Source organism: Orcinus orca, chromosome 19 (genome assembly GCF_937001465.1).
Source record: "Orcinus orca chromosome 19, mOrcOrc1.1, whole genome shotgun sequence".
NCBI lineage: Eukaryota > Metazoa > Chordata > Mammalia > Artiodactyla > Delphinidae > Orcinus > Orcinus orca.
In genome coordinates, this window is record NC_064577.1 from 43,025,393 (window position 1) to 43,039,829 (window position 14,437).

The following is a 14,437-nucleotide window of genomic DNA, read 5'->3' on the forward strand; positions in this document are numbered from 1 at the left end:
CACGCCTTGAGGCCTGCAGGATCCTTGTTCCCTGACCAGCAATTATCAAACCTGCACCCTTGGCAGTGAGAGCATGGAGTTCTAACCACTGGGCCGCCAGGGGATTCCCCCAGCTGTGCTTATCTATCCCTCATGTTCAGGTTTTGTGTGTAGGTTTGAGAAGTCTACATTTTCTTTGACTGTATTTTTTTTTTTCTTCAACTAGGAAAAAGGAAGAAAAATTGGACTGGATGTACCAGGGTCCTGGTGGGATGGTGAACCGTGATGAGTACTTGCTGGGGCGTCCCATTGACAAATACGTTTTTGAGAAGATGGAGGAGAAGGAAGCAGGCTGTTCTTCTGAGACAGGACTCCTCCCAGGCTCTATCTTTGCCCCATCAGGTGCCAATTCCCTTCTTGACATGGCCAGCAAAATCCGGGAGGATCCGCTCTTCATCATCAGGTACTGATGAGCGGCTGAGAAGGGGGTTTTTATTACAGAGATGCTTAGCAGAGATGTTATCTCACCTCTTGCTTTGCAGTTGGTTTCCTGTTGGCTTTTGTCTGCCATGTAAAAGGATTTGTCTCCATTTGGGCTTCTGATGTTGAAAAGGAGGCTCTATTAAGGGTGCCTGAACTAGGCTGTTTGGGAAGAGATTGGTAAATGTACCAGGCCAGACCAAATTTATTCACTTACCTTTGGCCCTTAAACAAAAATAAGAGGTAGAAGCAAGGTGAGAAGGACTGGCAGCTTCTTAGAAATTGGGGGATATGTGTAGAGTTGGCTGGGGGGTTGAATAGGCCTTTTCCCCTCCCCTCTACCCCTCCCTTTTGTTTGTTTTTTGCAGCAGAACCCTTTGAAAAGAAACTTTAGAATTTTATTTAACCCTAATATGTAACAGATCAAAGTAGAGCTGCATTTTGGGTGTTAAATGAAATCATGTGGTGCATTTTTTTTGTTTTTGTTTTTAATTTTCATTATTTTATTTCAAGTGTGTAAGGTTGAACATTAAAAAATGTTTATTTCTTATTTACATTTCTTTTGAAAATTCTTTTAAAGTTATCTATATATTACAGATATATATTTATATGTAAATATTTTCTCCCATTTTGTTAGCGTCTTAATTAATTAATTCTGGTAAAATATACATAACATAAAATTTACCATCTTAACTTTTTTTTTCTTTTTTTTTCAAGTTCCTTAAACTCACCAGCGTACAAATGTGAGCAGGCACTCTTCCCACACTCACATTGTATCATGAGTACATGTTTGGGTTTTTTTTAATAAATTTATTTATTTTTGGCTGCATTGGGTCTTCACTGCTGCACACGGGCTTTCTCTAGTTGTGGCGAGCGGGGGCTACTCTTCATTGCGGTGTGCGTGCTTCTCATTGCGGTGGCTTCTTTTGTTTCGACGCACAGGCCCTAGAGCGCATGGGCTTCAGTAGTTGTGCCGCGTGGGCTCAGTAGTTGTGGCTCGCGGGGTCTAGAGCACAGGCTCAGTAGTTGTGGTGCACAGGCTTAGTTGCTCCGTGGCATGTGGCATCTTCCTGGACCAGGGCTCGAACCCATGTCACCTGCATTGGCAGGCAGATTCTTAACCACTGCGCCGCCACGGAAGTCCCATTTTAACTATTTTTAAGTGTACATTTCAGTGGCAGTAAGTATATTCACAGCATTGTGCAACCATCACCACTACCTATCCTTCTCCAGAACTTTTTCATCTTCGCAACTGAAACCTTATACTCATTAAACAGTAAGTCCCCATTCTCTCCTCTTCCCAGCTCCTGGCAGCCACTTCTACTTTCTGTCCCTATGAATGTAACTACTGTAGTTACCCATATAAGTGGAATCATATGGTATTTGTCCTTTTGTGACTGACCTATTTCACTCAGCATAATGTCATCAAGGTTCATTTGTGTTACAGCATGTGTCAGAATTTCCTTCTTTTTAAAAACTGTGGTAAAATACACATGACATAAAATTTACCATTTTAACCATTTTAAGTATATATATAATTCAGTAGTAAGGGTATCCAAATTGTTGTGCAACCAACCTCCAGAAGTTTTTCATCTTGTATAACTGAAAATCTGTATCCATTAAGCAACAACTCTTCATTTCCTTTTCCCCCCAGCCCCTGGGAACAACTATTGTACTTTACATTTCTATGAGTCGGACTATTCTGAACCTCATAAAAGTTGAAATCTTTCAATATTTGTTTTTTTGTGACTGGCTTATTTTACTTAGCATAATGTCCTCAAGGTTCATGCATGTTGTAGCATGTATCAAAATTTCCTTCCTTTTTAAGGCTGAATAATATTCCATTGCATGTGTATACCACATTTTTTAATCCATTCATCTGTCGTGCACATTTGGGTTATTTCCACCTTTTGGTTATTGTGAATAATGCTACTATGAACATTGGTGTACAAATATTGTGCATATTATTTTATAAACTCCTTTTTATCACCTAGTCATATATATGGGACATTTTTCTGTGTTGCTGACTATACTTCTGTCACATCATTTTTAGTATCTATATTGTATGGATATACCATAATTTATTTATTTATTTTAAAACATTTTTTTTGACACCTTCCCTTTCTTTTTTTTTGTTTTGTTTTTTAAATTTTTTATTTATTTATTTTTGGTTGCATCAGGTCTTAGTTGCGACACGCAGGATCTTTCATTGTGGTGCGTGGGCTCTCTAGCTGTGGTGTGTGGGCTTAGTTGCCCCAGCATGTGGGATCTTAGTTCCCTGACCAGTGATTGAACCTGCATCCCCTGCATTGGAAGGCGGATTCTTAACCACTGGCCCACCAGGGAAGTCTCTACCATAATTTATTAATATTCTCCTGTTGGATCCCTAACTTGTTTCCAAGTTTTCATTGTTATAACATGAACACCTTTTTAGTGACCTTCCTTGATTATATCCTTTCAGTAACAAATTCTTGAGGAAGCATTTGTAAGACTAAAGAGTTTGTGAGTATGTACAGGCTGTGATAAATGTTGCCGAATTGTCCTCCGGGAAGGTTGACCAGTTTACCCTCCTATGAACCCTATGTGAGAGTAAGACTTCTTGAAAGAGGTATCCATTCTGTTTATTTCCCAGGGGTTATCATGCTAAACAGTGGAGGTAGTATTGAAATGTTGCATACGTTTGATACACAAGATGACATATATTTACTTGACCAGCTGGGAAGCCCTGAGCATGAAGCTTAATAAGCAACAGACCAAACTCACTTTCTTGCACAACAGGGAACCAGTGTGAACTTTCCCCACAATAGTCAATCCCTTATGCAGATTTGGGAAAGATTTCTGGCTTCCACAGAATCATGCAGATTGCACCATGGGGCCTGTCTGCCTGCACTGAGAAAAAAGATTGCTGTATAGAATTATGGAGAGTAGAATGAATGGTTTAATCCCCTTTTCTGAAAGAAAGAATCATGATTTTTATAACTTCTCTTTAGGAAGAAAGAAGAGGAGAAAAAAAGAGAGGTATTGAATAATCCTGTGAAAATGAAGAAAATCAAAGAATTGGTAAGTAGTACATCAAATAAGCATCAAGAGCTACTTAACATGAAAACTCCTCTCCATTTACTCTTACGAGAGGGAAAGCTGCATGGCTTTAGACACTTTTGTCTTTTAGAGACCTTCTCCTGGTGATTTTGTGCAATCTTAACATATAAAGCTTAATTATGCTTGATTTTTCTCTTTTATGTCTTTTGGTTGGAAAAACAGCATGTTACATCATTCTTCCAGAAAAAGAGGGGTATTGGGATATGCCTGTGGAAAGCATGATCATGCAGTGTGTTCAGGAGATCAGGTGGTAGCAAGCCTTTAGGCCCATTCATCACTCATGTAACATATTATGTGATTGTTCCTTGGATTAGTTGGTAAGGGAAATTTAAAGATTGATCTTGTGGTCCCTGATTACTGTCAGCAGAGTTGCAGTCTTTTGACAAATGGGAATTCCTAAGCAGTGGTTCTGGGGACTGTTTCAAAACACAGATTCCCAGCCCCACCCACCAGAGAGTCTGTTCAGTAGTCTAGGGGTGTTTGTGCACAACCAGGGTCCAGACCCTCCACTCTTGTCGACAGGGGACGTCTGATCATGTCCTGGACCCCTGTAGACCCTGAGGCCTGGAGGCAGGTAGTTTACCATGACCCTGTCCCCTCAGAGGGACTGACAGGGGTCCCAGTAATCTTGCGCGGTTATGTTCTGGACATTTTCTAGTTGCAAATGAGTCTGGAAAAAAAGGAGAAGAAGAAAAAGAAGGAGAAGAAAAAGAAGCACAAGAAACATAAGCACAGAAGCTCAGGCAGCGATCGTTGCAGCAGCGAGGATGAGCACGGCCGGGAGAGGTGAGTGTGTGGAATGGCGTCCTGCACCTTGATTCACTCACTCATTCATTCCACAGATACGAACTGAATACCTGCTCCGGGCCAGGAGCCACCAGGTTCTGGGGGTTCAGTGGAGAACACTTGCACACCGGCCCTCTGCCCCCAGAGCTGGCCAGCTAGCACTTGAGTTCCTGGAGGAGTTGGCGAAACCCCCAGGGGAGCTGGCTGTAGCTGTGTCAGTCTTAGGTCAGACGTCCTGGATATGACTTTCATCTCAGCTCTTGATTCCTGCAAGACTTACGTGGGTTTTATGGAGGCTTTTTTTTTTTTTTTCAAATGCATTAATGGGCCCATCTGGACCTGTTCTGTGTGTCTCCTTTGCGGGAGCCGCCAGCGCTGTCTCTGCTGACTCACTCGTAGTCCCTAGAATAGCAGCACGAGGTGAGAGGAGAATGTGCTCGGGCGCTGGGGCTGAAAAGCAAGGCCCACGGTTTTTCTCAGTAAAAACATGACTGTGCTGATACATCTTCCCGCAAAGATAGAGAAACACACTCCCATATGAGAGCCGGGAGGTGGGAGAGGTCACGTTTGAAACAGGAAGCACGTCTCAGCACAAGAGCTGTAAACTGGACCTTTAGGCATTTTCTTTTTCAATGAATATGTGTTTTAATCTCTTAGATCTCAAAAGAAGATGGCAAATTCTTCCCCTGTTTTGTCCAAAGTCCCTGGATATGGCTTACAGGTAAGGATATGGGCTTCTCAAAGGGAGTGACTGTGGGACTGGAACGTGCCAACCTGGGTACCTTTTTGGACACAGAGCATATTTAGCAGCCAATCAGACGTGCGGAAAGAAGGGGTTTGGGCAGCACAGACTGGAGAACAGGCCCATTCCTTATCCCTGAGCCTCTGACTATGGCTGAGGGCCCGCTGAGCAGAGAGGCTGAACTACCAGTGGGCATTTAGGCATTCCGTCCATCCCTCTGCATATAACTTACATGAAATGCGTACATGTTAAGGGTTGATGACTTTTTGATTAATGTACATCCCTCTGGATTCCTTTTTTCCCCTGAGTATGTTTAACCTGAGGTCCTGTCCTCCGTATTCTGCCTCCTGCTCCTCCTTCGGCTGTAGCAAAGAGCCAAGCCAATTTAGGTGGTTGGGTGATACATCCTTTTAGGGCATTCTGAGGATAACTTTCCTAAGTTTATACAGCTCTCAGTGGTAACTGTGTGATGGGATCGGTATACCCAGTTGGCTCCTTACAGAACCTCAGTGCTTACTCATTTTCTCGTTTCACTGCATCTTCTCCTGAGCGGCTAGATTTTCCTATGAATAACTTTTCTTCCTTTCCTTGATGATATAGGTCAGGAACTCTGACCATAGCCAGGGACTGCAGGGTCCTCTGACAGCTGAGCAAAAGCGAGTGCGTGGGTTGAAGAATTACTCCAGGTCCAGAAGCTCCTCTCCCTCACCTCCTAGACATGGCAGCAAGAAGAGCACCAGAGAAGCAGGGTCTCGGGACAGGAGGTCTCGATCCCCGGGCAGAAGGTCACGGTCCCCAAGGCCAAGCAAACCGTGAGTATGGGAATTCAGCGGGAAATAACCTGTGTATGTGGGGGCCTGGTTACAGCTGGTATTTGCTTTTAGCCATGTCTGTTCATCAACTCTTCCAAATGTCTTTGCTTTGTTATTATCTTTACTTTTTTTTTTAATGTAAAGCTCAGACCCCTAGAACTACATATTTATATATGTGGAATCTCTAGAGTGAGATTAATATCAAATCTTATGTATCCTTATGCCTTTGTTTTTCTTCCACTTCTTCCCTCTATTTTCTTCAATTTGGATTATAGTTCTAAAACTGTTAGCTTTTCTTCCATCATTTGAGGGACATGATACAAGCCACTGTATTGAAAAAGCTCTTCTCCTCTCTGCCCTCTGTGTCTGTTACAGGCACAACTCTAAGGTAAATAGGAGAGACAGAGGCCGAAGTAAGAGCCTATCACCTAAAAAAGACATCTACCAAAGGCGGCATGGTCATGGGTACACCAGGTGAGTCAAGAGCCCAGTAGGTTAACTTCAGACTTTCAGGCCTGAGTCTTGGAATGGCTCAGACCAGGGCAAGTGGATAATCTATATCACCTTTTTTGCCCACCCCTCTTTTATTCATCTTGGTCAACTTTTAACCGTCTGCCCTGCCCCCAACCCCATGCGAGTCACATTGAAAAGACAAAGTAAATAGTTTTGAACTATTGAACTAATGACCAATTCACTAAGTGATTGTCTCTCAACACCTGTAAACATGTTATTCTCACAGAGATTTCTACAGGAAGCTTTTCTTAAGAGTGTGCTCCTTTCTTGAGGCATCAGCTGAAAGGGAAGCAGGAAGGTGGTCTCCTTGAGGGCAGACACCCTAAGATAAACTCTGTGTTTGAGTTGGGTGTGGTGTGGGTCAGACAGAACATGGGTGTGCAGTCATGGGACCTGAGGGGAGTTGGCTGTGCCCATGAAAGGCTGTCCCTAGGGGTCTCGATTGCTCTTAGAAGTTTAGATGAGGGAATTCCCTCGCAGTCCAGTGGTTACGACTCGGCGCTTTCACTGCCGTGGGCTCCAGTTCAATCCCTGGTCAAGGAACGAAGATCTCATAAAAAAAAAAAGTTTAGTTGACTTGGGCAACTTTTGTGTACTTCCTTTAACTGCCTCCCCCAGTTGGCTGCACATTAGAATCACCTGGAAAGCTTAAAGAAAAACCAAAATCCTAATCAATCCCTTGTTGCACCCCAGCCCTATTACATCACAATCTCTGGGGATGGGCCCAGACATCAGTATTTTTAAAGCATCCCAGTAGTTCCAGTGCACAACCAGCACTGAGAACCACTGAGAGTTCCTAACAGCCTCTTTTATTCAGTATGCTGTTAGAAGAGAGGCAAACCCTAAAGTCCCTTTTAACTTTTAATTGCCTGATTCCCTAAGTTTAAGGTTTCATTTTCACTGGCAACTTTCCAAAATACCCATGTACATATTTCCCTGCCTTCCCAGAGAGGGAGGGTATATTATGCATAATTTAATCTTTTATTGGTGACACTGGGTCAGTTCTTCTGTGCTGTCATTCATGCTGTTCTTAGGGATGGATGCTCATGAGTGTATTTTTTTTGATGTATTTTAAGGCTCTTGGTCAGCGCAAGGTCTGCTTTTTCAGATCCCGCTTTGTTTTTCTGTCTCTTTTGCCATCTGCCATCACTTAAATTTGTCTCACTTTGTCAGCCTTTCTTATCGCCCTTAGAATCTTTGTTGAATTTTGTGATTTAAAATGAGTTAGAATAAACAACAAGGTCCTACTGTATAGGACCAATAGACCAATACTTCAATAAAGTTTTTTTTTTAAATAAATTTATTTATTATTTTTGGCTACCTTGAGTCTTCGATGCTGTGTGCGGGCTTTCTCTAGTTGCAGCTAGTAGGGGCTACTCTTCGTTGTGGTGTGCGGACTTCTCATTGCGGTGGCTTCTCTTGTTGCGGAGCACGGGCTTTAGGCATGTCGGCTTCAGTAGTTGTGGCACTTGGGCTCAGTAGTTGTGGCTCACGGGCTCCAGAGCTCAGGCTCAGTAGTTGTGGCACATGGGCTTAGTTGCTCCGCAGCATGTGGGATCTTCCCGGACCAAGGCTTGAACCTGTGTCCCCTACATTGGCAGGCAGATTCCTAACCACCGTGCCACCAGGGAAGTCCCAGTAAAATTTTTAAAAATAAATAAATAAATAAAGTGAGTTAGAGCCCTCAAGACTTTTGTCTTCCAGGAATGGAAACACAGAAACTTGAAAGCATGGATTCTATGATATCTCTTTGTTTTGGTTTGGTGTTCCAGGGAGTTGAACACCAAAGATGTAACCAAGATGGTGCTGAATTAAGACAAAAGAAAAGTTATGGCTGTAAAACCTTTCTTAGCACTAGTTCCACTGTTTCTCAGATTGAGAGTCACTGGATATTTCCTCAAGGGCCTGAGAGTTCTGTAAGGATTTAAAATTTTTTGAGTTATCTTTTGTGTATGTTTTGTTTTAATTAGTGATCTAAAACAACTTTTTTGTCAGCTGAAGGATGAAGCTTTTCTTTAGCAGTGAGGCTCTCAATTTAAAGCGATTTTTACAGACTAAGACTTTTTTTTTTCTCTTAAGTTTTTTTTGGGGGACTGAGGGATTCCACATTATTTTTCCATTGCTTTCAGTGCTTCCTAAATTTCTTACAGTCAACACAGCACTTTAAAAAAAAAATTATTCAAGTATAGTTGATTTGCAATGTTGTATTAATTTCTGCTGTACAGCAAAGTGATTCAGTTACACACACACACACACACACACACACACACACACACACACACACACACATGCACATTCTTCTTCATATTCTTTTCCATTATGGTTTATCACAGGATATTGAATACAGTTCCCTGTGCTATACAGTAGGACCTTGTTTATGCATTCTATATGTGATAGATATCACGATATCACAACACTTTTTTAAAAAATTTATTTAATTAATTTATTTTTGACTGCATTGAGTCTTCCATGCTGTGCGTGGGCTTTCTCCAGTTGCAGCGAGAGGGGGCCACTCTTCATTGTGGTGTGCAGGCTTCTCATTATGGTGACCTATCTTGTTGCAGAGCATGGGCTCTAGGTGCGCGGGCTTCAGTAGTTGTGGCATGCAGGCTCAGTAGTTGTGGCTCGCAGGCTCCAGAGCACAGGCTCACTAGTTGTGGTACACGAGCTTAGCTGCTCTGTGGCATGCGGAATCTTCCTGGACCAGGACTCAAACCCACATCCCCTGCATTGGCAGGCAGATTCTCAGCCACTGTGCCACCAGGGAAGCCCCACAACACTTATAATTTAAAAAAATGTGTATGCTCAAAACAAACTAACAAAGATCACTACTATAAGGTCACACCCCAGAAGTGGCTAAAATTCCTTCTGTTGGGCTTGTAAATTGCCCAGAACAAAGGTGGCAATAGGAAATAGAAAATGGAGTTACTATTCTTGCATTAATTACTATTATTAAGGCACAATTTCTTTAATTGTTTTGATCAAATAATAGACACCTTTTTTTTTTTTTTTTTTGCGGTACGCGGACCTCTCCCGTTGTGGAGCACAGGCTCCGGACACACAGGCCCAGCCGCTCCGCGGCATGTGGGATCTTCCCGGACCGGGGCACGAACCCATGTTCCCTGCATTGGCAGGCGGACTCTCAACCACTGTGCCACGAGGGAAGCCCCAATAGACACCTTTTTTTAAAGTGTAGTTTATTTATAATATTATATCAGTTTCAGGTGTACAACATAGTGATTCAATATTTTTATAGATTATACTCCATTTAAAGTTATTATAAAATATTTGCTATATTCCCTGTGCAGTATAATATATCCTTGTATCATATTTATTTTATACATAGTAGTTTGTACCTCTTAGTCCCCTACTCTTATCTTGTTCCTCCTCCATCCCCCTCCCCACTGTTTACCACTAGTTTGTTCTCTACATCTGTGTGTCTGTTTTCTATTTTGTTATAGTCATTCATTTGTATCATTTTTTAGATTCCACATATAAGTAATAACATACAGTCTTTCTCTGTCTGAGTTATTTTACTAAGGATAATATCCTCCAAGTCCATCCATGTTGTTGCAAATGGCAAAATTTTCATTCTTCTTTATGGCTGAGTAATATTCCATTATATACCACATCTTCTTTATCCAGTCTTCTGTTGATGGACACTTAGGTTGCTTCATATCTTGGCTATTATAAATAATGCTGCTATGAACATTGGGGTGCATGTATCTCTTCAAATTAGTGTTTTTATTTTCTCTGAATATATACTCAAGAATGGAATTGCTGGGAATTCCCTGGCAGTCCAGTGGTTAGGACTCTGTGCTTCCACTGCAGGGGGCACAGGTTCGATCCCTGGTCAGGGAACAAAGATCTTGCATGGCGTGGCAGAAAAAAAGAGTGGAATTGCTGGTTCATATGGTAGTTCTATGTTTACTTTTTTGAAGAACCTCCATACTGCTTTCCATAGTGGCTGCACTAATCTACATTCCCACCAGCAGGGTAAGTAGGGTTCCCTTTTCTCCACGTCCTCACTGACCTTTGTTATTTGTGGTCTTTTTGACACCAGCCATTCTTCAGGTGTGAGGTGATATCTCATTGTGGTTTGGTTTCATTTCCCTGATGATTAGCAATGTTGAGCATCTTTTCATGTACATGTTGACTATAAGAAGACTAGCCAACATGCACAAGAAGATATAGAAGACTATATCTTCTTTGGAAAAATGTCTATTCAGGTCTCCTGCTCATTTTTTAATTGGGTTGTTTGTTCTGATATTGAGTTGTTTGAGCTGCTTATGTAATTTGGATATTAACTCTTTGTCAGTCATATCATTTGCAAATATATTTTTCCCATTCAGTAGGTTTTTTAAAAAATCAGTTGTATTTCTTTTTTTTTTAAAGTTAATTAATTAATTTATTTTTGGCTGCATTGGGTCTCCATAGCTGCGCACGGGCTTTCTCTAGTTGCAGCGAGCGGGGGCTACTCTCCATTGCGGTGTGCGGGCTTCTCACTGCAGTGGCTTCTCTTGCTGCAGAGCATGGGCTCTAGGCGTGTGGGCTCAGTACTTGTGGCATGCGGGCTCAGTAGTTGTGGCTTATGGGCTCTAGAGCGGAGGCTCAGTAGTTGTGGCACACGGGCTTAGATGCTGTGCGGCATGTGGGATCTTCCTGGACCAGGGTTCAAACCCATCTCCCCTGCATTGGCAGGTGGATTCTTAACCATTGCGCTACCAGGGAAGTCTCATTTTTTTTGTTTTGTTGATAGTTTCCTTTGCTGTGCAAAAGCTTTCAAGTTTAATCAGGTCCCATTTGTTTATTTTGGCTTTTGTTTCCTTTGTCTGAGGAGACAGATCTAAAAAAATAATTGCTGTGACTTATGTCAAAGAATGTTCTGCCTATGTTTCTTTTTTTATATATTATTAAAAAAAATATCTTTATTGAATTATAATTGCTTTACAATGTTGTGTTAGTTTCTGTTGTACAACAAAGTGAATCAGCTATAAGTGTACACATATTCCCATATCCCCTCCCTCTTGAGGCTTCCTCCCATCCTCCCTATCCCACCCCTCTAGGTCACCACAAAGCATCGAACTGATCTCCCTGTGCTGTGGAGCAGCTTCCCACTAGCCATCCATTTTACATTTGGTAGTGTATGTATGTCAGTGCTACTCTCTCACTTTGTCCCAGTTTCCCCTTCCCGCTCTGTGTCCTCAAGTCTGTTCTCTACATCTGCGTCTTTACTCCTGCCCTGCCACTAGGTTCATCAGTACCGGTTTTTTAGATTCCATATATGTGCGTTAGCATACAGTATTTGTTTTTCTCTTTCTGACTTACTTCACTTTGTATGGTAGACTCTGGGTCCATCCACCTCATTACAAATAACTCAATTTCATTCCTTTTTATGGCTGAGTAATATTCCATTGTATATATGTGCCACACCTTCTTTATCCATTCATCTGTCGATGGATGTTTAGGTTGCTTCCATGTCTTGGCAATTGTAAATAGTGCTGCAGTGAACATTGTGGTACATGTATCTTTTTGAATTATGGTTTTCTCAGGGTATTTGCCCAGGAGTGGGATTGCTGGGTCATATGGTAGTTCTATTTTTAGTTTTTTAAAAAACCTCCATACTGTTCTCCACAGTGGCTGTATTAATTTACATTCCCACCAACAGTGCAGGAGGGTTCCCTTTTCTCCACCCCCTCTTCAGCATTTATTGTTTGTAGATTTTTTGATGATGGCCATTCTGACTGGTGTGAGGTGATACCTCATTGTGGTTTTTTGGGTTTTTTTTTTGCCATACGCAGTCCTCTCACTGTAGTGGCCTCTCCCATTGCGGAGCACAGGCTCCGGATGCGCAGGCTCAGTGGCCATGGCTCACGGGCCCAGCCGCCTCGCGGCATGTGGGATCTTCCCAGACCGGGGCACGAACCCGTGTCCCCTGCATTGGCCGGCAGACTCAACCACTGCGCCACCAGGGAAGCCCTCTCATTGTGGTTTTGATTGCATTTCTCTAATGATTAGTGATGCTGAGCATCTTTTCATGTGTTTGTTGGCAATCTGTATATCTTCTTTGGAGAAATGTCTATTTAGGTCTTCTGCCCATTTTTGGATTGGGTTGGGGTTTTTTGTTTGTTTTTGGTTTTTTTGTGTGTGTGTGTGTGTGTGGTACGCGGGCCTCTCACTGTTGCGGCCTCTCCCCTTGCGGAGCACAGGCTCCGGACGCGCAGGCTTAGCGGCCATGGCTCACGGGCCCAGCTGCTTCGCGGCATGTAGGATCCTCCTGGACCAGGGCACGAACCCATGTCCCCTGCATCGGCAGGCGGACTCTCAACCACTGTGCCACCGGGGAAGCCCCTGGGTTGTTTTTTTGATATTGAGCTGCATGAGCTGCTTGTAAATTCTGGAGATTAATCCTTTGTCAGTTGCTTCATTTGCAAATATTTTCTCCCGTTCTGAGGGCTGTCTTTCTGTCTTGTTTATGGTTTCCTTTGCTGTGCAAAAGCTGTTAAGTTTTGTTAGGTCCCACTTGTTTATTTTTGATTTTATTTCCCTTAGTGTAGGAGGTGGGTCAGAGAAGATCTTGCTGTGATTTATGTCAAAGAGAGTTCTGCCTATGTTTTCCTCTAAGAGTTTTATAATGTCTGGCCTTACATTTAGGTCTTTAATCCATTTTGAGTTTGTTTTTGTGTATGGTTTTAGGAATTGTTCTAATTTCATTCTTTTACATGTAGCTGTCCAGTTTTCCCAGGTGCACTTATTGAAGAAGCTGTCTTTTCTCCATTGTATATTCTTGCCTCCTTTGTCAAAGATAAGGTGACCATATGTGTGTGGGTTTATCTCTGGGCTTTGTATCCTGTTCCATTGATCTATATTTCTGTTTTTGTGCCAGTACCATACTGTCTTGATTACTGTAGCTTTGTAGTATAGTCTGAAGTCAGGGAGCCTGATTCCTTCAGTGCCGTTTCTCTTTCTCAAGATTGCTTTGGCTATTAGGGTCTTTTGTGTTTCCATACAAATAGTAAAATTTTTTGTTCTAGTTCTGTGAAAAATGCCATTGGTAATGTGATAGGGATTGCACTGAATCTGTAGATTGCTTTGGGTAGTACAGTTATTTTCACATTGTTGATTCTTCCAATCCAAGAACATGGTATATCTTTCCATCTGTTTGTATCATCTTTGATTTCTTTCATCAGTGTCTTATAGTTTTCTGCATATAGGTCTTTTGCCTCCTTAGGTAGGTTTATTCGTAGGTATTTTATTCTTTTTGTTGCAGTGGTAAATGAGAGTGTTTCCTTGATTTCTCTTTCTGATTTTTTTGTTGCTAGTGTTTAGGAATGCAAGAGATTGCTGTGCATTAATTTTGTATCCTGCTACTTTACCAGATTCATTGATTAGCTCTAGTAGTTTTCTGGTGGCATCTTTAGGATTTTCTGTCTATAGTATCATGTCATCTGCAAACAGTGACATTTTTACTTCTTTTTCAATTTGGATTCCTTTTATTTCTTTTTCTTCTCTGACTGTTGTGGCTAAAACTTCCAAAACTATTTTGAATTATAGTGGTGTGAGTGGGCACCCTTGTCTTGCTCCTGATCTTAGAGGAAATGCTTTCAGTTTTACACCATTGAGAATGATGTTGGCTGTGGGTTTGTCACATATGGCTTTTATTATGTTGAGGTAGGTTCCCTCTATGCCCACTTTCTGGAGAGTTTTTATCATAAATGGGTGTTGAATTTTGTCAAAAGCTTTCTCTGCGTCTACTGAGATGATCCTATGGTTTTTATCCTTCAGTTTGTTAATATGGTATGTCACATTGATTGATTTGCGTATATTGAAGAATCCTTGCATTCCTGAGATAAACCCCACTTGATCATGGGGTGCGATCCTTTTAATATGCTATTGGATTCTGTTTGCTAATATTTTGTTGAGGATTTTTGCATCTATGTTCATCAGTGATATTGGCCTGTAATTTTCTTTCTTTGTGACATCTTTGGGTTTGGTATCAGGGTGATGGTGGCCTCATAGACTGTGT

The 14,437-nt window shown here is 41.9% G+C and overlaps 1 protein-coding gene across 2 annotated transcripts in view; it reads left to right on the forward strand.

Moving 5' to 3' along the window:
- Positions 1–14,437, forward strand: part of CWC25 (CWC25 spliceosome associated protein homolog) — a 33,318-nt gene that overhangs the window by 9,861 nt on the left and 9,020 nt on the right. For both annotated transcript variants that reach the window (XM_033411017.2, XM_004282708.4), the window contains exons 3-8: positions 206–442; positions 3,450–3,519; positions 4,217–4,344; positions 5,002–5,065; positions 5,687–5,898; positions 6,274–6,372. In XM_033411017.2, the coding sequence (XP_033266908.1) occupies positions 206–442; positions 3,450–3,519; positions 4,217–4,344; positions 5,002–5,065; positions 5,687–5,898; positions 6,274–6,372 (810 nt within the window). The remainder of the gene's footprint in view (positions 1–205; positions 443–3,449; positions 3,520–4,216; positions 4,345–5,001; positions 5,066–5,686; positions 5,899–6,273; positions 6,373–14,437) is intronic.